This window comes from Molossus molossus, unplaced genomic scaffold (genome assembly GCF_014108415.1).
Source record: "Molossus molossus isolate mMolMol1 unplaced genomic scaffold, mMolMol1.p scaffold_m16_p_4, whole genome shotgun sequence".
Taxonomy (NCBI): domain Eukaryota; kingdom Metazoa; phylum Chordata; class Mammalia; order Chiroptera; family Molossidae; genus Molossus; species Molossus molossus.
In genome coordinates, this window is record NW_023425377.1 from 42077559 (window position 1) to 42103756 (window position 26198).

General features: G+C 48.6%; 1 protein-coding gene across 1 annotated transcript; it reads right to left on the reverse strand.

The window, feature by feature from the left end:
- Positions 1-456: 456 nt before the first annotated feature.
- SLC22A5 (solute carrier family 22 member 5) lies at positions 457-25887 on the reverse strand. Its single transcript, XM_036281687.1, has 10 exons — positions 25310-25887; positions 18499-18602; positions 12214-12368; positions 11084-11255; positions 9512-9638; positions 7234-7334; positions 5507-5721; positions 3516-3698; positions 2147-2282; positions 457-1786 (listed from the first exon to the last, which is right to left on the reverse strand). Exons 1-10 carry the CDS (start codon positions 25700-25702, stop codon positions 1699-1701), a joined length of 1674 nt encoding a protein of 557 aa, XP_036137580.1. The 5' UTR covers positions 25703-25887; the 3' UTR covers positions 457-1698.
- Between the last annotated feature and the right edge of the window lie 311 nt (positions 25888-26198).

A 26198-nucleotide genomic window follows, 5' to 3' on the forward strand; every position in this document is an offset into this window, starting at 1 on the left:
ATGCTTCCCCCTTTTATCTATGTGCAGATAGTTTTCAGATACATTTCACAGGGCTCCTCAGATGTTCTGGCTGGGTGGAGCCCTGCCGTTGGCACTGGCCAACCTGATAATGCATCCATGTTGGGTCTCACTTCTTCCCTGTTTCTTCCCCGTCCTTTACTCCTGCTCCCCGGAATCTTGTTCCCAAATACACCGTCTAACTCCACAGAAGTGCTGGCTCAGTCCAGAGTCAATGAATAGAGTGAAGCTTTCCAGCACACTGGGATGAAATCTCAGCTCTGGAGGCTAATCACAAACCACCGCTGGAATTAGCCCAAGGGGACACAGAAGTCAGGTGATGGTATGGCACGGCTTATCAAATTGTGAAAATAAAGGTTGTGGGCAGTTGCTGTTATTTTAAAAATTATTTTATTTATTAAAACATCTTCGTTTCCCAAGGCACTTCAGTAGCTTTCCCCAAAATGTGTGTTTTTTTTTTAACCAGGTGAAGTATATGCTGCAGGAATACCATGGTAACAATCCGAAAAGACGATTACACTGAACACAAAGTGTCTCCCAATGTCACATGACTGAAGTGAGCAACTCTGAAAGACTGTGAACATGATTTAACTTTCTTCTTTGTAATTTTCCCCCATGGTTCGGCACCACGAAAGGAACCCACACAAACGTCAGTTTGGGCACTCGGAGAAGTGCTGGGGGCTACGGCTGGCAAGGCCTTGCACAAGTGGCAGCTGCAGCCAATGCCAGAGTGATCCTGGGTTGGATAAAAAGACACAAATCAGGAGGCTAAGGAACCAGTCTTTCTTAAGTCTATTCCGGAGGGCAAATAACTTAAGAAGAAAAAGACATGATAACAAATAAACAACAAATAACACACAAACAAAATCTACATTATAGTTTTGAGAAAGACAAGTCTGTTAATAGCTTTCTCACTGATACACTTCCTTTAAATCAAACACGGAAATCATAATAGCCAGGAGGTTTGATTCAAATGGCATGAAAACAAGAATAGTAGGTTCATGATGCATTCATTATGGGCTTGGACAAGCCCAGTGCCTTGATCAGATGTAAACAAGTCTACCCAGCAATCACACTGAATGGTCCAACAGCTCACAAGTCAATGCACTGGATGTGTTCTGTACCTGCTCAGTCCCCTCCACGTTAATTACCTGTAGGTTTCTCCACACACTCTCCTGCCCAGGGGAAGCAACAATCCCAGTTAATAACCTTTGTAACTGAGGAAGTGTGAGAAATCAAACTCTCTGTGAAATTATTTCTTTTTCCCCTAAAGTGCACCTGTTAGAAGAAAAGGGAGAAAAGATTTAGGGGGAGGGATTTAGACCTCCAGTTTTATCAGGAAGCCTTTTCAGGAAGTCTGAAATTAATATGTAAATTTAGCAGATATCACTCAGACTCTTAAAAATCCCACTGGTTCTAGTTCACTTCTTAGAAGTGCCCGATCTGTCACAGTATTAGGACTTCTCTAAAGATGTTTGTCAGTAGTCACAGTGTCGCTGGAGGGAAGGTGGCGCTCTAGGACCACATGCAGGCTCTGGGTCCAGGTGCCCATCCACGAGCAAGTCAAAGGGTCAAAGAATGAACAGCAAAGACCTTTGTCAGTGAAGGACTCAGTGTCTACGCAAACTGTTTCTGACAAGACCCAGTCTTTCCTCTTCACTTTTCACTCCCTGGAGATTGTTAGAAGGCTGTGCTTTTAAGGACTGTGGGGCTTTCTTCACCATCTTTTAACATCCTTGTGTGGCTTGGAGTTTGCCTGTATTTTATTCTATAAAAATAAGCAAAACAAATGTTAGTAACAAATCTTAAAAAGACGCCCGCCAGTCTCAGAACATAAACAAACCAAACCTAGAACTGAGGATATCTCGCTAAAGGGAAAAAGATCCTACGGCAGATTCTGACAGGTTTCTCCTAGTCTCCGTACTATCTCAGAGCTGCTGTTGCTGTGGAGATGGACACGGTGACATGGTGATCTGGGTCAGACTAGAGATAATAGAATGCAATCTCCTTGCCATTTCTAACCCTCTGATGGCTCAACTAGTCCATGGCATTTGTGAGACTTTGTGGGGAATTCTCCGCCAGGCCCAGACCCAGTATATCAACATGGCAAAAAAGGAAGCCTCTTTACCCTTTGACCCTTAGCATCTGGTCAATGGTGTCTGGGAGGGGGATGCCGAAGCTCTCTGGGAGGAACAAGGTGAGGATGGCTGTCAGGATGGTCAGACTTCCCATGAGAATATAGGGCAGGAAGCGATCGTAGGCACCTAGGGCAAAGCAGACAGAGCCCCAAGCCGGGGGTGCAGTTAGACCTGGTCTCCCTCTATCCCTTTGTGCTCCCAGGACTCTCTAAAGGGGATCACCTGCCCTCTCAGCCTCACTCTGAGCTGCCAGAATGGAGTCTTCACCTAGACAGGTCTCGGAACCCAGAGTTGGTACTGACATGCCAAGGTGCAGTCATGCCTCACGGCGTAGGGGAGGGGAGGGGAGCCATGATGATTACTATTCCTACTTCACAATAGTATCAAGAAACGTAAGCCTGGCCGGTGTGGCTCACTGTGAGCGTGGACCCACGCACCAAGAGGTTGCCAGTTCTATTCCTGGTCAGGACACATGCCCAGGTTGTGGGCCGGATGCCCAGTGAGGGGGCATGTAAGAGGCAGCCAATGGATGCTCTCTCTCATTGATGTTTCTATCTCTTTCTCCCTCTCCCTTCCTCTCTCTCTAAAATCAATAAAGAAAAAAATATTTAAAAAAAAAGAAGAGAAACTCAAGATACTTGTTCAGGGACAGGAATAGCTCCTCCACCTCTCCAGATGTGTTTCAACCCATTCAATTTGCCTACAGGCCAAGCAAGAAGATGTTTCTGCTTGTCAGATCTATGGAGCACATTCACCAAGTATTTTGGATACCCTCAAGGTGGGTGCACCCCTCCCCAAAGATACGCCAGCGAGGGATGTGCTGGGGAACAGCAGCTGCCGAGAGAAAATAATTTTGAAGAAGAGAATACGGTACCCTGCTAAGAAACGGGCACAAGGCGCACCTTTACACAGGATTAAACCAGTGTCACACGTTCCAAGTCACAACAATTCTCAGTTCAACTGCCCTCTTGAATGGATATCTTTCCCTTTTCCTGTTCCTTTTAAATTCTGATTCCAAAAAGAGATTTCTCCAGTTAAGTACACTGGCTCCCTAAGCCACTTCAGTTTCTTAGGATAGGGGATTTCTGTTCTCTGATGGGTGGCAACACCAGGAACAAAACTCCGTACGTTTCTCATCAGTTTCTAGCTAGTCTATAGGTTATTTTCCATTTATAAGCGAGTGCCTCTCCACAGCACACGCACCTGGACCAGAACCTTCTCCAGGCACAGATCCAAGATTAGATGGATCCCATTTGCTGTATGTGCTTGTTTTCCTGTTGCCAAGCCATCTCCAGCTCACATTAAAGCTATCAGTGCTTCTGCCCCATCGCTCCTGGTGCCCTCAGCCCCGGGACTTACCAAGGTAAATGAAGTAGGGAGACAGGATGCTGCCCAGGCGGGACGCCATGGAGCTGACTCCCACACCCATATTTCTGACCACCGTGGGATACAGCTCGGCTGTGTACACGTAGACCATGGAGAAGGCGGCAGTGACTCCAAACTTGCCCACCATCACCAGGACGGTGGACACATAATACAAGTCTGGAGAGGCAAAGGGAAGAAAGTAAGAGAAGCCACCAACCCAAGGTATACTGCTATCGAGAGTTCTGGGTTTTTTGTTTGTTTTTTTCTACCTGAACCAAACGTACTTTCTCCCTTTTTTGTGGGGAGGGCAGTTTCTCTAGCTTCTTCTGGTGGGATAAGGGGCTACGCCAAGAGGTCCCTCTAAATTGTTACTACTGAGAGGAGGCTGGGACCTGCAGCTGTGTGAGCAAATGCTCTTCCCCTCAGCCCGAAGACACCAGAGCGAGCCCCTCAATGTGCCCAACAAACCTGCTTTCCAGGCTAGCAGTCATTAAACACAAGGGGTCACAGGCTTCTAGAACACCATACTGCAGGCACCGTGGGACGAGCTAGTGGCTTGTAGAGGAGTGGGAAGCTCCATTCTAACTCAGTTCATGCTTTCGCTCTACTCCGGACACCCTCGGAACCGACCCTCCTATCCACCCTGCTTGCTGTGTCCATGAGGAGATGCTGTGAGTGGCCTACGGGTCGCCCTGAGCTTGGGCATGAACCTGCACACGTATTCCTGGGCTGTCCTGCCATGCCACTGTGCGGGCTATTCCTGTGCAGTGCTGCCAGCCTCAGAGACCCACAAACAATCCCCAGAGCCCCGCCCAAATCCATGGGAACACTGACAAATCTAGGTACCCTAATGAGTCCATAATCTGTCCTATGAATTGTCAGAAAGGGCTTGTCTCCCCCATCTGTGGGATACCAAGACAGTTTTAAGAATCAAATCCTGGCCCTGGCAGGTTTTGCTCAGTGGTTACAGCGTCGGCCAGCAGACCAAAGGGTCTTGGTTTTAATTCCTGGTCAAGGGCACATTCCTGGGTTGCAGGTTCAATCCCTGGTTGGGCTCATGAGGGAGGCAACTAATTGATGTGTCTCTCTCACACTGATATTTCTCTCTCTCTCCCTCCCTCCCACTCTATCTAAAAAAAAAAAAAAAATCAATGGAAAAATATCCTTGGGTAGGAATTAACCAAAAAAAAAAAAGACTCAAACCCTGCTAATGGCCTAAGACCCACTCTGTGTGACCTGGCCCTCTCTTCTCCCCTCTTCATTGCTTCTCAGCTCTTTCTCTCTCCTCAAACATGCCAGGCCTGTTCCCTCCACAGGGCCTCTGCCTTTGCTGTTTCTTTGGCCTGCAATGCTCTGTTCCTGGACTTTTTCATGGCTTTCTCCATCACTTCATCTACGTTTCTCTCAGCTGCCTCTGTCCAGGGACACTGCCCGTGACCATCCTATATAAACTAGCTCTCCACAGTCCTTTCTTGTTATTATAAAGGTAACAGTCTGCACTACATTAAGCCTTTATTTATTTGTTTGTTGCTTGTCTCCTCGGCTAGAGTGCGAGCTGCAGGAGGCTCTGCCTGATTGGTTTACTGCTGCACCACTGGCAGGGCACAGAGCCCTCCCAGGCACTCCCTAGCAACTTGTTGAATAAATAAACGACTAAGGGCCAAGTTCAAGAGTAATGGCTATGGCTGTCTTTCCTCCCCCTTACTCTGCGGAGAAAAACAAATATGCACATACTAACTTGGGTAGAGAGTGAAACAAACCACCAGTCCCACCTGGTTGCTCTGCCCACTCCCCGCTAGCTCCCCGCGCCACGAGAAGTGTCTGGTCTCAGGAGATACTTTCTCTTGATTGTTCTGGCCAAGAATGAAGATATGCAGGTGAGCTGTGATGGCATTATTTTATTATCTTCATTAATTGGGGGAGACAGCTGGTAGAGACTGAGCGACTCAGCAAAGCCCCAGACAACAGACACACATGGTCCCTACCTGGGGGCACCAGCTGCACGAAGAGGAGAACACTGCCGCCCAGGAAGAGGGCAGTGGCCATGGAATAGCGCCTGGGCAGGTGCTGCAGCAGCAGCCAGGCCAGCACGTACGCCGGGACTTCAACCACTGCCGATAGGAAGCAGTTCACATAGACGTCGCCGTGCAGGTTAGGAGTGTCAAGGGAGAGCCCGAAATAGCCCACTGCTATGGTCATCCTGAAACAGTGCAGAAGAAAGCTGGAGGAGCAGCATCCACCAGAAGCCTCCCAACCAGGGCAATTTTTCAAATGCAATTATTGCAGGAAATTAAAAATGATCCTTAGGGGAGGGCAGGAGATTGAACCAAGTCTCTGGCCCAGTGTAAACTCCAGGCCAGAGCACTTTCAGAGCATCCAAACAGCAAAATATATACAATTCAGACAGATATACTTGGTTAGATAAAAAGGAAAACAGAAATCTGACTCCAGCCTGCCTGTCGGCTTTAGAAACCCTAAGTTGAAGCTCTTACAAAGCTGACTTCCCGACTCTCTGGACCTCCCCAAATCCAGCAACTGCAGAGGAGCTGGGGAGTGAGTCAGGAAGCAGACAGCAAGTGGGGTGGGTGAGGATTGGAGGGATAAGATCAAATAAGGTAAAATATTTGGACAGAGCTGGAGCAGACCCTCTGTGGCCACCAACTAGGAAGAGGCTGGTCAGAGGCAGCTGGCGGGGCCATGTCATCTCTCATCTGCATGCTGCCCCCACCCCAGTGTCCCTGGCCTGGTTCCTGCCCCCAGCAGGCATTCTTCCTGTCAGACTGGACCTTTATGGGTTAGACTGGACTCATGTGCAGGTTGAAACCACAGCTGGTACAATCAGGGAAAGGGGCATGTGCAGGAGTTCCTAGGAAATCCGGAGCCGGAGGAGTGCCTGGTGCACCACACAAGGGGTGACTGGCAAATCTCTGGTGCAGACTGAAGCTGGCCCTGTCTGAGGCAGATCCTGGGTGCGGCACTGCCCTGAGGGATCCTGGGCTATTCCTTGGAAATAGATGACTCATAATCTCTATGGAGCAAAATGGCCGGGTGCCCAAAGACTGGCTGGCTCTAGTAATAAGGACTCTAAGGAGAAGTCTGCCTTCCTCACCCAGCAGGATCAGGTAGTGGCCGCTAGGCCCAAGGGTCTGGCCCCTGAGCAAATGCTCTCTGGGTACTTGGATGTGTTCCCTCTCTCTGGCAACTCAACTCCCTTCCTGACACACTTGGTAAAATGCCTCGTTAGAAGGAACTTGACGAGGAAGCATAGCCCTGCTTCCAGGACAGTCTCTAAACACCCCACAAGGACGGATCCTGCTTCCACATAGATTTCCAGAAAGTACTTCGCAACTCTGTAACTGAAAGAACCTGGTGTCTTCACTCAGACCTTCCTGAAGTCCTCACCCGTCTTCCTCTGAGGCAGACGGGACAGGAACAACTACACTAGGACCCAGAATGAGCAAAGATTCGCCTCAGGACCAGGAGGGATCCCGATGTCCCATGATTCCCCCCAAAGTCCCACAGCAGTTTTCATTCTCCTTTTCTGAGATTCCATCAAGAATTGTCACATGCCCATTTCGTTGATGGCAAAACATCCCTTTTACATTCTGATGATGTGGGCTTTCAGAATGTCCAAGACATGTCTGCCAATGAGAGGTGACAGCCACTGCCAGACGCCTTGCGTGGAAGCCTCAAACAGGTCTCACATACGCACCACAGAATTATGGACATGATGGTGACCGTTCGGATATTCCGGGTTCGGAGCAGATCCAGAATGCTGTGGGACTGCTGCTCCTGGGAACTCAGGTCTTGTAGCTACAAGAACAAAATGACAAGGGTATAGGAGGAGAGAAGATCAGAGACTCAGAGACCCAAAAACATACCTGAAAACCTGGCACCGTGGCTTTCTGCATCTCTGACTTAGAGTGCTTTGTTTCTTTCTTGAAAAGAAGAGTATAGTGACTGCATCTTGAGCAGCGTAAGGCTTCTCCAGATCTTCTTTTAACAAATTAGTGATCAAGAACGAGGAGGAACCCGGCTGGTGTGGCTCAGTGGTTGAGCGTCGACCCATGCACCAAGAAGTTGCCAGTTCGATTCTTGGTCAGGGCACGTGCCCAGGTTGTGGGCCCGATCCCCAGTGGGGAACATGCAGGAGGTGGCCAATCGATGTTCTCTCTCATCGATGTTTCTATCTCTCTCTCCTTCTCCCTTCTTCTCTCTCTAAAAAATCAATAAAGAAAAAAATAAATTAAAAAAAAAAGAACAAGGAGGAAAAATAGGTGACCAGTCCCTCAGGGGATGCAGCCAAGGCGAGGCCCAAGCTGACAGCTAGCTCCCTCCCAGCACCACCCGCCAGTGGCCACATTCCAGGGCGGCCTCTAAGTATTCCTTCCCAACGCTGGATCCCTGCCCTCTGGGTCAGAGAGAGAAACTGGTTGTGTAGTTTATTGATCTGCTATTTTAAAAGAATTAATGTTTTGAGTCTTCATACCATGTAGTTGCTGGTCTACTTCCAAAAACAAAAACATTTCAGATAGAAAAACAGGAAAATTGACCTCAGCTTCACCCAGAGTAACTTCCTATGAAATTCAGCACAGCCAAGGACATTAATAAACCACACGTCTAAACATACTGATGTTTCTTTCTTAAGCAAACCCAGCTTTGGAGCTTGTTTTTCCAGAGTTAGCAGTTCAACAAAAGGTCAACTTCAGACTTAATGGATCCCCTGAAATAGCCTCATTTCTTCAAGGATGCCAGTGGGATTACGGTTTCACCCAGACCGACTCCTCACTGAAAAGCCACCAAAGCTTCTTCTCTTTACAGCCCTTTCTACGATCTACTCCTGCCCTGACCTTTGCGCACCAGAGCCCTTTCCAATCTGTGCTGGGAGGGAGTGGTGCTTGGCCTCCACTTAACTGTAAGGCTGACAGGGCTGGAGGTGGCCAGCGGCTTCTCTGCTGCATGTAACTGGTCTCTCTTTCCCAAGCCCCAGGTCTCCACCGTGTCCCGAGTGTCTCTAACATGCCTTCCACACACACTTCAGCATGACTGCTGGGGGCTGTTCTCACTGCCTGTCCCCTACTTCCCATCAGATCAGAACTGTATCAGCCAGCAAAGACGTCTGGCCGCTTCTCATTGTCACGAGACTGAAGATAGCTGCCTGCTGCAGAGAGGGTGGAAGTTCTGAGAGAAGAGGAAGAACAAGGCCCAGGAATCAGGCAAAGCCAAGAGGTTACTCATGGCGTGCGAATAGGGTTCGCAGGGGGGTGGGGGAGGCAGGGCAAAGGGTCAGAAAGGACCTGGCTCCAAGATCATGCAACCACTAACCACTGATGGGCGGGAGGAGACTGAACACTTCTAACTCCAAATCTGTGTTTGCTTCATATATTATGTACTGCATTATTTTTTTACAATTAGCAACAACCTAAAATGTGAGAAACAGCAACCTCCCAAGATGCCAACTTTGTGACAGGCCTATTACTTATAAAGAGTGCTTATTATGCCCTGGCTGGTTTGGCTCAGACCAGAGTCACAGGTCCGATTCCAGTCAAGGGTACACATCTTGGTTTTGGTTGGATCCCCAGCCTTGGTTGGGGTGTGTGCGAGAGGCAACCAACCAGTGTTTCTCTCACATCAATGTTTCTCTCTCTTCCTCCCTCCCACTCTATTTGAAAATTGATGGAAAAATATCCTCAGGTGAGGATTAAAAAAAAAAAGAGTGCTTATTATAAAAGTAATGGTAAGACTTATGATTACCTAGAAAAGAAGTGTACAAATTATGAAAACCTAAAATCCACAGGAAAGGTGAAAAGATTTAGGCAGTTGGCCCCTTTTTCTCAGCTTCTGAAGTTTAACAGGGCCCGCCGGGGTGGCTGGGGCAGGGCAGGAAGAGGTCTGGGCTCCCGTGTTAAGGGAGAGCTTCTGGCCTTCGCAGTGCTGCCCTCACATCGTGGTCACCAAGACCCTCCCCCCAGCTCCCACGCAGTGCTTACCTCACTTGGCTCAAAGATGGCCGAAGGTGCAACAATCCCATTGATTTTGGCAGCCCTATGGATGATCACCTCTGCCTCTTTAAATCTTCCCTGAGAGATGAGCCATCGTGGGGACTCAGGGATGAACCTGAAGTACAAGGAGCAATCTCACTGAGGCATCCCTGCCCAATAGACCAGGTGTAAAATGGGGTCCAGGGGAAATGGGGTCTCAGAACCAGAGCTAGGTTTGAAGAATATTTGGTGTTTCCAAGCCCAAAGCAAAGAGATGGTCCATACCACACCCAGTAGTGTGGTACTTTGTGTACACTGTGAACTTTGAGTACACTGGAGTGCCCAAAATTTGGAGGGGCCTGCTCACCATGATGAGGTTCCTCCACTGGCCGGCCACCTCCATTTCTGAGGAGCAGTGGTGCCGCCTGCTGGACACTAAGGAGACCAGGCAAGATGGGCTCCTGAATCCTGGCTTCTGAGGTGGGCTCAGCCCAACCCAGACCCTTGCCCACCTATACTCTCCTACTTGTCCCTGGCATCCACAGCATTTTCTTTCTTTTTTTAATCCTCACCCGAGGACGTCTTTCCACCTTTGCTCAGGTAGAGTGGGAGGGAGAGAGAGAGAAACATCGACGTGAAAGGGACACATTGAGTGGCTGCCTCCCACACAACCCCAACCGGGGTCGGGGACAAACTGTAACTGAAGTACGTGCCCCCAGCGGGAACCAAACCTGGGTCTCTCTGGACTGCAGGCCGATGCTCTAACCGCTGAGCCAAACTGGCCAGGGCTCCAGAGCATTTTCTGCACTGGCCTCTTGGCCTCTAGTTTTTCCTCATCTCTACCAGATTCATCCAATTGACTTGTCAGACTCGCTACCTATACTTATCAAGGCATCTGAGTGCTGTGAGACTATATGGATCTTATTTTCTACCTCATCAGGTAGCCCCTGCCCTTCAGTCATGACCAGGACTCATGCTGTGCTCTGTATCCTTTCCCACGATGTCTGAAATGCTCTCCGCAACATGTGGGCAGTGCTCTCCCATCCCTACCGGCAAGGGGCAATTTCCACCTCAGCCCCTCTGCTGTGTTCCCTCGCTTGGAAGGAATGGACTGTCTGTCCAGCTCCTCTGTGCTGCAGGCTCAGCTGCAGCCTGGCTTCCTCTGTGAACCCACCCTGGGAACTCTCACTTCCATTGCTCTTCCTCTCCTCCCAGTGCCTGTGTCATGAGCCTCTGCGGCAGCACACAGCCAGAAGCAGGGCCTGAGCTGTCTAGTCCTGCAGTCTGATAACTTCCTGGAGGTCACGGAGGACTTCATCATCTCTCAGATGCTGCTTCTTCTCCCTGAACTAAGATCAACCCAGCCCAAGGCTGAGAACAAGTCTGTTGATGTCTTGGAATTTTGCTTTGTCTTTGGCTTTTCTGAGTGTGGACAAAACATTCTGAAACAACTTATAAATAATTTACACTTCCTGTCTCTGGGAGCCCAAATAGGGATTTGTGGGTTACTGCTGCCCCCTAGTGAAGGCCAGACAGAAGATACCCTGTTGGTATTCACCAGGGGCATAGCACCACACTCACCACCAGAGCGCTGCGCACAGCAGCCCGGGCAATGTCAGCGCCAGCAGCAGCATCCGCCAGTCTCTGATGAAGTAAGCAAACAGTGGCAGCAGCATGTAGCCAACTGCATAAAATATGCACACTCCTAACGTGGAGAATATAATACGAACTGACTTGCCAAGAATTTCTGTTCCTGTTCAAAACAAGGAAGGAATCATGTTAGCATTTTAATTTATTTCCTTATTAATCTTCTCTTGTATAGTTGTCAACATAAAGACAAGAAAGCAGCCAGAATTATCTCTAAGTTTCTAAGCCCTCGTAAGGGATGGGATTCTGAACTCAGCCCAGTCTGACTGGGGGTGCCTCATTGCGGTCTCTCAGGCCCCTCAGTGACAGCAGTTCTCTCATGAAAATGACATCACTTCCTGAAGCCGTATGCTATAGATGCCACATTAGGCCTCAAATTTAATCCTCACATGAGGAAGAATTCATGAAAGAGGAAGTCACTACTAAGGCTGCACATGCTGACTTAAGGAAAAAATATTCTGTGAAAGAAACAATCCTTTCAACAATACAACCCAAGGAGCCCAAAGACCAGTAAGCCAGAGTTAGAGTCCTCCAAACAGTGAGACTGGTAGCTTTTCAGTGAGAACAGGCAAAAGCCTGCAGGGTGAATGCTGAATTAAAACTCAAAGGTCACATGACCAAAGCCCAATCCTATTAATTCATTCTTGCCAGTCAACTCCTCTGTCACAGTGTTTTGCAGAAGAGGCAGTTTTCTTCCTTGGCCCTTGTTCCTCATGTCATACCTCCCTCAGCCCTGGGCAGTAGTAGGCTCTTTTTTTTGATGGAGCATCTTGGGTGAGTTATAGTAAAATGGCCATCAAGTACCCATAAGCCCGAAGAGCCACACCTCAGAGGCCAGAAAAGAACTGGAATGCAGCAGTTAGGCTGTGCTGCTGGGGACCCGAGGCTGGGTAATTGGCAGACTCAGATTCCCTGCCTACAAACTGGGTTCTCCAAGAAGCCCTGGTTGGTGTTACTAGAAATCACTTCCCCTTGAGGGACATCACAGCCATCTCCAGAAAGTGGGTGGTGAGATGATGGTGAAGCACAGGATCAAGTACTCAACTCCAACTTGATGGCCATACCCAGCACAAACGCTGCCACATAGTTGGAGATCTGGCCCATGCCTACAAGGACAAACAGCACGGCAAACATCTCGAAGTTCTTGGAGAAGATCTGCAGGAAGCTGAAGCCTGTCTGCATGGCCATGGTCACAAACAGCACGTTCTTACGACCAAACCTAGGAAGGAAAGTGACAGAACCAGCTGGGAGATGGTGGTAGGGATGGGCTCCACCAAGAGGGCCTTTCCCTAGGACCAGTCAGGGAGGGGTCATGGACAATGCTGCTAGGGTACCAGTCTCCCAGTCCCCATGCTATTATCATCTCCTCCTCCTCCTCAGGACCAATATGCAGCCTGAGCACCGGGGTGGCCCAAAAGGCAGTGCCACAATTATGACAATGATTGAAAAGAATTGCAACACATTTATTATGCTTAAATCCATATATTCATAATCCATTTTTTAAAAAGAGCCGGTTTACTTTGGAGGGTGATGGAGAAACAATTCATTATAAATGAAAACTGGTAAATAAAGGGAAAGAAACATTTGCCTAACTTTCTTATGTAAACTATGCGAATAGTAACCAATCACAGATGAAGGGAAGTATCATTTTATAAAAGTATTCCAACTACTAAATGAAAAAGAAGTGATCAGATTAGAACATCATTTTACAAACCCCAGTCAAGGTACAGATATGGGCATTATGTTTTAATGACTATTCATATCATAAAGAGACGACTGAATGTTGCATGACTCCTATAGTCTTGCCAAAAGGACTGAACCTGAATTTGCTCAAGTCTCTAGATCAAGCTGTCAATTTGCAAGAAAGGCAGAGAAAAGAGGAATGTACTGAACTACACCATGATTATGCAATCAGCCAACTTCAGTCTGGGAAGTTCTAGAGGTGGAACAGCTGAGGGTTCTTCAAAAATCAACTGAGACATATAAACCACAGAACTTACAGGCATGTATGCATAACCAATGGACATAGACAACAAAGCTGGGGATGGGGTGGAGGGGACAGGAAGGAGGGTGTGGTGTCAATGAGGAAAAAAGGAGAAACATCTGTAACAAAAACAAATTAATAAAAATAATTTTTAAAAAATCAACTGAGACAAAGGAAAGGATAGAGGGAGAGTCCCTAGTTAAAGTAGAGTAAAAATCCACACGGCAGTGATTATTATAAGTCAAGCTAGTGGTTACTCAGGGGGAAGGACACATGGACAGAGCTTCTTGGTGGCCAGCAAAGTTCTATTTCTTAATTTGGTGGAAGTTACAAGGTTATTTCCCTGGAATAATTCATAAAGCCACACATTTGTTCTGTGTGGCTTTCTGTACCTGTGTTCATTTAAAAATTAAAAAAAATATATATGTTTTGTGGGGTTTTTTTGTTTGGTTTTAAAGACAGTGCCACAGATGGGGAAGAACAAGTCAGTCTAGTTCATTCAACCCAGCTTGAGTTTGGCCAGGGCAGCTGATGTTCATTTTCATTCAGTGAATGTTTATTTAAACATCTATTATATACTAGGCACTAGGGATTTATTTGAATTTTAAAAAGACGCTGTTTCTGCCCTCAAGGAACTTATAGTCTATAAGTAGTGAGACAGACAGTGATCACATTTTTTTTTTAATCCTCACCAGAGAATATATTTTTACTTGGTTTTAGAGAGAGAAAGGGAGCGAGAGAAACATCGATGTGAGAGAGAAACACTGATCAGCTGACTCTTGTATGCACCCTGACCAAGGATCGAACCTGCAACCTAGGCATGTGCCCTGACTGGAATAGAACCTGCAACCTTTTTGGTGCACAGGATGATGCTCAATCAACTGAGCCACCTGGCAGAGCAGTGATCACATTTTAATAAAACAACCACGTTCCTGAAGGTAACATGTTACTGAAGGGTACACATTAAGACAAGCATACTGAAAGATCAGCACCATGTCCACAGGGACACAACAAAGGAACCTACCCTAGACTGGGGTAGGGGCTGGGGATGCAGGCATTCAGGGAAGGTCTCCCTGATGATGGGACACTGAGATGAGGCCCAAAAGAAACGTACTTGTTGACAAGGGAGAGTAGGAATAGGGACCAAGCTTTTAATGATATTCACAGTATAGAGAGAAGACCAACATTAATCACATGAGAACACCTTTTATTTAGCAATTTCTGATGGGTGCTCTGAAGGAAAGACACAAGGAACCAAGGTCATGTAAAACAGGGACCCTGAGTTAGCCTGCAGGGCCAAGGAAGGCCACGGGGGTGGGGTGAGGGATGCTGCATACTGAGAGCAACACACACAGCTGTGGCTGGACAGAGCATGCCAAACATGAGGGGCCAGTGCGGCTGGAGGCTGCTGTGCACTGGGAGACGGCAGAGGTGGGCAGGGCCCACACTGCACAGGCCTTGAAGTCAAGTTGAAGAATCTGGTGCTTCTACTTATTGCAGCTGGGTTGTTTTTGGTTTGGTTTTGTTTGCTGGGGGTGGGGTTGGTGTTACTGGCATACAGTAGACAAGGGCCGGAAACATTCTAGACATCCTAAAATGTCCAGGACAGCCCCCCACACCAAAGAATTCTCTGGCTCAAAATGTCAATAGTGTCAAGGTGGAGAAACCCTGGTATAGAAGGAGACTTTGTCCCCTTACCCCATGCTGATATTTTCTTGTTACAGAGCACCCTACATGCCATCCAAGGGCAACCCCTTACTGCAGGCAGAGCAGTAACCTCTACCCCTGCCTTCCCCACCCCAGGTTCTCCCAGGGATGGTGAGAAAAAGAAAGAGCCAGGAAACCCTGACATAGCACCAGTCCCTTGGCAGTCTGGGGTTGGGGCCTGAAACATTCACTTTTAAAGTGTGTCAACAAAACATCAAACATATACATGTTTACAAAACCAGGAAATCTCAGTCTTCTTCTTGCCAGGGTTGTGTCTCTTATAACTGATGCACATAAAAGTAACTCAATGTCAGATAAAAGGCTTTGACAACCCAGGGTTATTTTACTGCTCCTGAATTTCAGCCTTATTCAAATGTCAGAACAAAGGTTAAATCTTTGTCCCACATAAAAAGTTACTATTGGTATCCTAGATAGTTGAATCCATTGCTCTTAGGTAATTTGTTTGGCTTAGGTTTTCAACTGGCTTACTTAGAGGTAATGAGGAGAGAAACGGTCCACCCCACGGAGCCCAGGCCTCCGGTGGGTGCAGACATGCCTGAGGAGTGGTGCTGGGAACTAGCGGCAGGGACCACTGCCAGAACAGCCATACTTTTAGCTATTTCATTTACTGGACTCAAATGGTCCTACTTAAAAGAAGTCTGCTGACAAAAACGTTTTTAAAGTTTTGAAAAACACTGTACTAGCACTTCTGAAGACTAATGTAGTCAACACACTTAGTTTTGTTTCTGTTCCTTTGGGAGATCTTTTGGAACTTAAACACTTTCCTCAGGTAATCAGGGTGTTACATGGTCATCAGGCTCTTACACTAGCCTACCAAGACCTACCTAAGCTATGATGCAGTTGACCCAGAAAAATGCATTGAGTTTCAACTCTGATATTGGGGTACCTCCTCCTTGTTCTTCACATCAAAGTAATCCCTCTGAGTCTCAGCTGCCGCTCACCCCCAGGGGAGGGTATTTCCTACTTGGAGGACCTCTAAACTCAGTCCCTGGCATCCCCTCTTCTCACTCTACATTCTCCCCAGGTAATCTCATCCATGTTTGTGGCTGTGATGAGGATTCTATGAGCTCATAATTCCCAAACGTGCTTCTCCAGCTCAAACTTCTCATGGAGCACCATATCCACACAGCCAACTACATACTCAATTCCTCCACGTAGGTGTCTCATAACCACCTCGCATTCATATGTTCAGACTGAACTCACCATCTTCCCTTCTTCCAGGGTTTGTTTTAGAGAATATTGTAATCCACCCAGTTGTGTAGGCCAGAAAGCTTCCTCTCCTCATCTTCTGCATCTAACCCATAGCCAAATCCTGTTGGTTTTACCTCCTACCACTCCTCTCCATGTATAACACCTGCAGTCTAGTCCAAGCCACCACCATTTCCTGCATACGTTATTGTGATAACCTCTTAATTAGTCTCTCCACAGTCCCTCTTGCTTCCCCTTTCAATCCTTTTTCCATAGTTATCACATAATCTTTTAGAAATTGCAAATCTGATAGTCACAGTTCTGCTTTAAAACACTCCTAATGGCTCCCCATCGAGACTAAAGCCCAAGCTCCCAACTGCCATCTACTAAGCTCGCCTACTCTTCTGCTTGGATCTCTGCCTGCCTCATTGCTTGTCTCTAACTGCTCTTCACACCTCCACCACAGAGGACTTTTTTCCAGTTCCTGACACATGCTGTACTTTTCTTGAGTCTACGCTTAAATTCACGCTGCTCTCTGCACCCAGAATGCTTTTTCCTCTCCCACGCCCTTAGCTGGCTAACTTCTACTCATCTTTCAACTCCCAGCATATGCTTCACCTTCTCGGGCAGCCTCTCCTGGCCTCCTGTGTCAGACTCTCTCTTAGCATCTGTACTTCTCTGTATCACTTACCACCACTGAGGGTAACAAGTGCTCCCCTCAATTAGTTGTTTAATACATTCTGCCTTGCTAGAAGGCAAATTCTAGAAGAGCAGGGTCCACACAAAACAGAGGATCAAGACTCTCCGGGCCCAAATCCTAGCCCTGCCACTTACTGGCTGTGTGATGCTGGGGCAAGTCATTTAACTCCTCTGGGTTTCATTTTGCCCACTGTAAAATAAGAATACTAATACTTCCTACTTCATAGGGTTATGAAGATGAACTTATTACTATATTTAATTTGTACAGTGCTTATGAGTCTGGCACATATTAGGTGCTACGTGTTTGTTAAATAACTATCAGTAATCAGCTGGCGCTTGCTGCTAGATGAAGGATCTGGGGAAGCACAGGCCTTTTCTCTCAAAAGGCAAGTGTCTACAGCTCATCTAGAATCGCCAGTCAGTGGGCATGGCCTACTGAACTCTTTATGCTCACTTGTGACTACAGGAATTTGCCCCTTTTTTTAATTGCTAGTTGATACTCTGGAAAAGACAAATCTAGTGAGAAATGATCTGTGCTATGGGATAAAATGACTTTGTTCTTATGTAATATGACATTCTCATCCTGAACTTCTCTATTCGAGGCCCCAACCAGCTGGGACGATGCTGGGACTCCTCTCCATTGGGTGACACTGTGGCTAAGGACATTGCTGAAGGCCATTCTTCTCACCATGGGCTTCAACAGAACCCGAAGCTCTAGGGTAGGGGGAAAACAATGTAACGAACTCCTCTGAGAACTTCACAGAAACTCTGGACCTCTCTCGAGAAAAATGGTCACATATAATCTCTAAAATTTTGCCTATAATTTCCAGAGTACATGAACTCCCTAAGTCATGAATGGACCTTCAGTTAATAGGCTTGGGATTCCATAAATAACCTGTTTATGGGTGAAAACAGCACATTTCCTGCTTCTTGTGAACTAAATGCCATAACCACAGGCCTCTTAGCTAAGGGGCACCAGTTCTGTGGACCTGAGCTCTGCCCATCATGTCACTACTGGCTACTGAGATCTAATTCTTACCTTGCAGACAGCGGTGTCTTTGGGAATACGGCAACGGCCATCCATGGTCTGCCTTAAGAGCTACCATACAGTCTGTGTGCGCGTGTGTGTGCTGTCCACTTCCCCCATGCTTGAGGACATGAAAGAGTCATGCTCCCTAGAGAGGGCCAACCAAGCTGGTGCAGAAGTGAATCATGGCATATTTCCTGGTCAAATCCAGTTGATACAGCATGAATACACTTAGCCCAGGTTGCTTTATTTGGCTAGAATTAGGGAGAGGAGGTTAATGGCTCTCTTTATTTGGTGTGGCATCTGTACTATAGGTTGGGCTTCTCTTTCTTTGAAAATGCAAGACCCTGCCCAGCCGGTGTGGCTCAGTGGTTGAGCATCAACCCATGCACCAAGAGGCTGCTGGTTCGATTGCCTGTCAGGGCACATGCCCAGATTGTGGCCCGATCCCCAGTGGGAGGCGTGCAGGAGGAGGCCAATCAATGTTCTCTCTCATCAGTTTCTATCTCTCTCTCCCCCTCTCCCTTCCCTTCTCTCTAAAATGCAATAAAATAATTAATTAATTAATTAATTAATAAAAAATCGATGAAAGAAAAAAATAAATAAAATGCAAGGCCTTGGGCTGAAAGAACACTACCATTTGAAGTCATGGGACAGGCAATATATACTCCTTGCACAGTGCTGGGGTCCTCTGCAACTGTGGGAGATAGACACCCACCTTACCTGTCTGAGAGCTGCCCCGAAATGAAGGAGCCCACCAGCACACCCCCGAAAAACAAGGAGACCGTGAGTGGGGTCTTCCAGTCGTCCTCACACACCAGGTTCCACTGTAAGAGGAGCAAAGGATTTATCACTCACTTCTATTTTAAATGTTTTAAATTTAAGCTTTCTTGGAAAATAAAATCAGAACATCCTGCATTCCTGCACTCTGCTTACATAACCATGTGGGTATGAGTTCGTTTAGGGAGCAATGGCTGATCTGGGCAGCAAGGCAGGGAGTAGGCTCCCCCGTCACATGGAGACTGGGCTCTCTCCCCGTCTGGTTTTTCATAGCTTTGAGCCCCATTGTTTTGCTTCTAATTTGAGGAAGGGAACAAGTATTCTGCCCATGTTCTAATCCAGGAGAAGATGAGGACTCTCGTGATCACATTGAAGAAACTGGGCAGAGCCCAGGGCTGTGGACAGGCGGGAGGCACCCTTTCATTGGGGTTCAGGTCATTGGCAGTGTGGCGCAGGAGTGGTTCTGGAGCAGGGCTCTGGGGCTCTAAGGGTCAAGGCATCCAGTAAGGAACTGTGGACAGAGGGCCTGAGATGCACCTTCTAGAACTGTCCTTCAGCTCTGCTCTGGACCAGTGACTTCTGGGACCCTCTGGTAATATTTAGAGCTGGGATCCCTGATGCTGCATTAATACTAGGCCTAATTACAGCCAAGAGCTCTGAGCTGGAGGTCAAGAAACTGGGATTTAGCCCGGCCAGTGTGGCTCAGTGGGTTAAGTGCTGTCCTGTGCACCAGGAGGTTGCCGGTTCAATTCCTGGTCAGGGCACATGCTCAGGATGCAGACTTAATCCCCTGTAGGCGTGCAGCAGGCAGCCAATTGATGTTTATCTCTCTCTCTCTCTCTCTCTCCTTCTCTCTCTTTCAAATCAATAAAACATATTTTAAAAAGAAAGAAAGAAAGAAGCTGGGGTTTAGATTCTAGTTTACTATTAACTGGTTATTCACCCTAGACAAGATTCCCCTCCTTGTTGTACCTTAATTTCCTCATTTGTAAAATAGGGATTGGGGTAGGTAGGAAACAGGCTACATGGCTTGAGTTTCCCAGCACCCAATACATAGTTCCATCTATGGTTACCATAAAAAGAGGTCTGCGGACTTGCTTGGGGAAGCAGCTGAACATTCAGATGTGTGGTTGCTCCAGTCCAACAAGGAGCCAAAAAGAGGAAGAAAAGCCAAAACAGGAAGTTTGCTGGTTCCCAGAAAATGTTTCCAGAACAGAGATGGCGCTCTGCAGTAACCAAGCAGGCCACCTGCCAGGGAATTCAGACCCTTGCTTGCCTGGCGCCAGGCTGCTGGCCTGCCCTCCATGGAGTCTACAGGCGCCCCAGTAACACAGAGAAGCAGGGGGAGTATGTGGCTCCGAAGAACAAAGCCTCTTTTCCAGGCTAAGTGACAGAGGGAAAACAAGTCTGCTTCTCTGCCCTGCTGGGCAATGTGTGCAGAGCCTCCAGGCTCCTCAGAGGGGTAGGAGGGCAGCCCTCAAGTTGGGCATGAAAATCCCTGCAGCTGATGGTAAGGATTGCTCAGCCACACAGCTGACTCTCCACTCTGGCACTTTGAATGGGTTGGTTGGTGGCCCCCATCCCAGAGAAGAATTGGAGGTTTACAGAAAGTCCAGACTAGCAGGAGGTCAAAATTTCAAAGCACTAAGGTCTGAATGCTCAGGCTATGGCATTCATCCTACCTCTGCAGCCTCAGTGGTGCCAGTACCCAGATACCCGCTCCAGACATGGCTGCTAAAGTCAGGATGGGAGCGGCAGGGGAGTCAGGGCTGAGGGACTCAGTGATGGGTGCTGGCCTCTGGGTATTATTAGGTAGGGTGTTAGGCAGAGCTTCAGGGGTCAGATCATGGCAATTGCTGCTCTTGAATGTGATGGGCTCTATTCCCAGGTAGCACACAATACTTTTGTAGAAAGAGAGATGAAAAAATGAAAAAAGACTCAGAAGCTGTTTTTCAACAGGTCTCTCATGAGGAGAGGGGACTAATATAGCTGAATTACACTGGAAATCCACAAGGGCTTCTTCAGTGAGTTCTGGCATGACAGTCCTCCCAACTCACATCAGGTCTCCTTATATACGCTTTTAGAGAAATCTGGGCTGGCAAGGAGACAAGCTGACTAATGCTCATCTTGGGACAGGTCCCCAGATCATGTCTCTAGGTCCCATGGCTTCACCCCTGCCACTTGGTCCAATCTGTCCTTATTCTGGGCACTAGTGTGAAACTCCCTGGAGTAACTGGGCTCTCAATGCACAACTGCCAATTCTTGACATTTCTCAGGGCCTCGCTTTGGGCCTCCCAAAAGCAAACATGGGCTAACACTTCCTACAGGTCACATGGGGGGCCTGTGTATAGGGTTAGGAAAGGTAATAGGTCTGAAAAAATAAACACAAGTGTCAGACACAGACTATGTCCCACGTAGCCAACTATCCACTCACCTGTCAACCACCAAATGGATTGCAGTGGACTCTAGGACTTGGTTTGACTCCTCCTTCGGCGGGGTGGGATGGGAAGCCCATAGAGTGCAGGCTATGTACCCCAGGCTTGTGTTTACAAAGGAATCTAGTGTTCCTACACTGAGCTCCTGGCTCCCCAGCCATGACTGAAGCAGCTCCAGACCAGCTCTTCGATGCCTCCACTTGGTGCAGTGGATGGGCTATACTCGCTGATGATAACAGATATCAATGTTAGAACTAAAGATGTAGGTTTAAGATTCAGGTCATGAGTCTCGCATCGTGACCCCTCAGCTGGGTGAGCTGTGAAAGGGGAGTGTCTGAGGACCCAACCTGAAAAAATCTGGGAACGATTCTGGCAAGGGGCCTAAACTTGCTAACCCTCCTGGTAAGAAATGTGCCTTTCAAATCCATGAAAGCTTTTCATATTGCACACATAATTATGTGCAGTTTACTGTATGTCATGTATACCTCAATATAATTGTTAAAATTTTTAAGAGAGAGAAGTGTGTCTCTTGTATGTAGTATGTAATTGGTACTGCTTCTTGTTTATAGGAAGTAGAAAGATAATGAATGTTCTTACCTGGAACTAAATGTTCTTGCCTGTGAGTTGGCTAGAAGGGAAAAGAGGGTCTGTGCCCACAGGGCAGAAACTCTTCCCTGAGATGTACCTAGCCTGACTGCTTCAGTGGTCAAACATACTGAATGCCACGAATTCCTATATACATTTCATTCTGCTTCCTGCTGCAATTAATAACAGATCTGTGCCCCAAGGCTGTCAGGGCAAGGAGAAGTATCTGCTACCATAACCTCTACAATGCCTGGCAGTGCCCTGCATAGGTGAGGCTCAGTAGCTGTTTGGTACATAGGTGAGTGAGTGAACAGATGAATAAAAGGGCTGTGAGCCTTCAACATCGTATCCTTTGGGTTTGGTTTTTGAGCTTGGGTGCCCAAAGTCCAGATGAACCCTGAACTTCAATCTTTAGAACAGATTTTCTTTGCTTCCTCAGCCTCTTCCCTATGTCAATTGTCAGAACTTTGACCCAGAGTATGGGTTCTCAGCCAGCTAGAGAAGGGCTGAATCTGATCACTCAGGGGCACATGGGTCTGCTATGACTGCTTGTACACAGGGGGCCTCAGGGGCCCAGCAAGGGGCTTCTTTGGCTTGCCAAAGGCAGGGATGAGTCTGTGCTCCCCGAGTCAGAGAAGTCAGCAATGGCATAGCAGTGAGGTACAAGCTCCAGGTCTGTTCTGACTCTCCACCCCAGGGTCAGCTCAGCCCCACCTTCCCAGTTGGTGTGGGCTTTCCTTCAGGTGGTATGGGCCTTTGGGTAATAGTGGAGGCTCTCCTATCTTACAAAACTGTGTATGACATAAGGCTGACAGAAAAGCTAGTCCAGAGAAAGAGACTTTTTAGGCAACAGGGAGTAAGTCAGAGTCCTGCCAAGGGCTGGGGCAGAGGGTTTCTGGGAAGCAGAGACGGGCAGAGGGCAAGGGACAAAGAGAACTGCCAGGCTTCAGCTGAAGATACTCCAACTCATGGGTGCAAGACTAGAAATTTCTGAAAGAACTTTTCTGGCTGATGGATTGGCTATGGAAACACCAAAAAGCAGGAGGCCCAGGCAGCCTGAGAAATCACCCAGGTTCTGAGGAAGGGGCAGTCCTGAGTCAAGAAGCACTGAGGGATTAGAGCAAAATAGCAAGGTGGGGTGGCTGATTCCCCACCTCAGGGATGACTGAGGGGCCAGAGCAGGGGATAGCCTAGAAGCACGTGGAACACCAAACGTGGGAGGACAATCTCTTCCATTTCATAGCGTCCCCTTCTTTCTGCCGATCCCACTGCCTTGTCATAGATTTATAAGGGGCAAGCCCCAGTCCATGGGATGGGAGATTACATTTCCCTTAAAATATTTCACTCACGCCCAGCAAGTGTGGCTCAGTGGATTGATGGACTGAGTGGTCCTGGTTCAATTCCCGATCAGGGCACCCCACAGGGGGCATGCAGGAGGCAGCCGATCGATGTTTCTCTCTCATCAATGTGTCTATCTCTCTCTTCCTTCCTCTCCCTCTAAAAAAAATCAATAAAAACCTATTAAAAAAATATTTCAGTCCGTGCTTTTCAACCACCCTCAAGTTTCCCTTCTATGAATGAAACTGGTCTTTTCTTCCTCAGTTCTCAAACTTTAGAAAATACTTCTTAAATTATTCATTAACCCATTCAACAAAAATTTTCCTGAGTACCCACCCTCTGTATCCAGTATCATGTCCAGCATCTACAGGAGATGCAAAGATGTAAATCTAACACCAACTTTAGTACTTACACATAGCACTTTAATTTCAACAAAGGCAAAAATCACATAGGAGACCTGAAGTTTTCATCTTCTGGTGAGAAATGTGACTAAGAATTAAATACCAGTGTACTTATAACATCTCTACGTATGATGTGGGGCAGAGGGCAGGTGTGGGGACATTCAGCAGGCTTGGGACCAGCTGCAGTGGTCAGCATGCCAGGTCTGGGTTGAAAAAAAATGAGCCTTAGAAAAATGGAGTAAGAATGTTGATGCAACAGTTTCTAGCAGTGACTGTTCACCTGAAAGAAACAAGCAGCCCTGATTGTCAACTCATGCATTCCAGCATCCCCAAACAAAGAGCCAAGTAAGGTATTAATTTGGCCTCCCAGCAAAGACTGACAACCTGTCAGTAGGTGAAAGGGCACACAGCTCTTATGAAACTGCTAAGGCAGTGAAATACATAGGCTAAATATAAAAATGGAAAAGCTGGCACTGGCAGCAACTTAAGCTAAGGACCCTTCTGGCAGGAGCAGGTACCACCACCACTCTCAGCTGAGGGCAGGATGAAGGCAGCGAAGCAAGAACAGATGATGAGAGTGAGTCAAGGGATCCTAGGGATCAGGATAAAATCCAGAGACGCCATGAACTTCTTGTGATTTCCTCCTTCCATGAGCAGCTAGAAGCAGAATTTGTAGGGACTCCTGTGTCATAAGAGTATGGCTTCCATCTGTGGCCTCTGCCTGCCACCAGAGGGATAGTCTCTGCTTTCACAGCTCTCACTGGCTTCGAGGAAGGTGACAGACTTGCTTGTAAGGCTAGGACTGAGGATTTGTGATGACAGGAAGTTGATTCTCCGTGGAATCCAGGGCCACAAAGCACAGTCAGCTATCTCCATACAGTGCTTCTTTTGTCAACACCTCAGGACACTAGAATGATGTCACTAGCTGTGAGATCCTCGCAGGGATCCCCTTCAGCCTCCTCCCTCTGAACTCTGCCTTCCTTCTAGGTTGTTTCTAGCTGTTCCAGACTTTGTACTTGCTGAGCTGATCATCGCAGACTCACCAAGAGGCCTCCTCTTCTAGGAAGCCTGTCCTAATCTGCAAATCCCTGATCCTGACACTTGAACCTGGACGCCCTGGTGCTGATCAAGGAGTGCTCTCTCACTGGCCTGCTTGCTTAGTTCTGCCGAGACTCCAGGGAGTTAGTGCCACTGTCTGAATAAGAGGCAAAGCACATCCACATTCATCCATTAACGTCATGTCATACAGCCAGCTCTAATGACTAGGAGTCACCAGGGGACAGACAAAGCCACTCAAAACAAAAATCCAAGGGGCTGGGGAATGAGAAAGATCTCTCCCCACTTCCTATGAACTAAGGTTGTGTGCTCTGTTATAGCATTTCATGTCAACAAGTCACCATGAACAGTTCTTCAGATGCATGGATCGTAACAGGTTGATAACTAACCCTGAGGAAAAGTAAACAATTCCTTACAGGGCATGATCAGACTGTCATTTGGGGTGAGGGTGGGTGGGGAAGGAGTAACTGGAAAAAGAAGAAACCATTTTATACACATGCTTTCCTTAACTTTAAAAGTTCAAGTAAGAAAAGACTATTTCTTTTCTCTCCGAGCAGATGCCAAGAGGCTGGAAGAAAAACGGTGACAGTCCCTTGGTCCAAGCCCTGGATCTGCTCAACACCCTCACCCAACTAAAGGAAGTCTTCGAACACTCAGGACCTCAGGGCACCTCGTGGGGGCCGCCAGGGCCTTCTTGTCTCCCTCTCCAAGATGACCATCAGGATAGACGGCCAGTGTGACACCCTGCTGTGAGCGGGCATCTCTGGCTGGAAGTCACCTGCTTGGAGGATGGAGGACTATCACCAGGGTGCAGTGTGTTGGGGGAAAGGGCGTGCCAACATCGGCATGCACCTTGCTCGAGGTGGGGTGGTGAGCTCAGAGAGTGAGAAGGCCCTCCCCACACCCTGGTCCTAGGCCCAGCATGGCGCTGGTACCCACCTCGGTCACGATGGTGGACAGGTAGACGTCCTGGCTGAACTCCCAGCCATCCAGGCAGCTCTCCTGCTCCAGCCGCTCCAGGTCCACGTCGCGCCCCGGCTCCAGCCCGAGCGCCGAGAAGTTGGCGATCGCCGCGAGCCGGTAGCGCCGGCAGTTGTGAGGCACCTCGCGGCCGTCCTGCATTCTCAGCGGGACACTGTGGTTGCGCCAGGCGCTGCTCAGGTTCGCGGTGTCCGGCACCCGGCAGCGGTGCTCCGGGGTGGCCGTCAGGAACACGGCTGACATACCGTTGAAGCCGTTGGGGATGATGCTGGCGCTGAGCAGAAAGAAGATGAGGCGCTGGAAGGGCCCCCACTCGCCCAGGAAGGCGGTCACCTCGTCGTAGTCCCGCATGCCACCCTCAGCAGCCCGAAGCGCGCGACGCGGGGTCGAGGGACGCGACAGCGCGCAGAGGCGGGGCGCGGACGCGTGTGTGCGTGCGCGCGCGCCGGCCCTCCGCCGCGCGGCCGGGCGAGAGTCGTGCCGGGGACAGTCTCCGAACGGAGCAGGCTCGAGAACTCCCGCCGCGGCGGCCGCACTGCCGCTCGGGCCTTACATAGAGGGCGAGGCCGAGGACGGTCCTGGGGTTGGCCGCAAGGCCCGCCCCGCAGCCCTCCGAGCAGCGCCGACGGGGGCGGAGCTGGGGCCGCGCGTGACGGCAGGTGGGCGGGCCCGGCGGGCCGCGCCGCGCACCTGGGGCTCCGGCCCCAGGTTCCAGCCACAGGGGCCCTGGCTCGGTTCGGAAGGCGGTGGACTCGTGGTCCTGGTGTCTGAGCCAAACTCGCTGGCGCAGCGCGGAGCGGAGGGGGAAGGGCCGCGCTGGCGAGTGGGCGGCGAGGCTCAATTACAG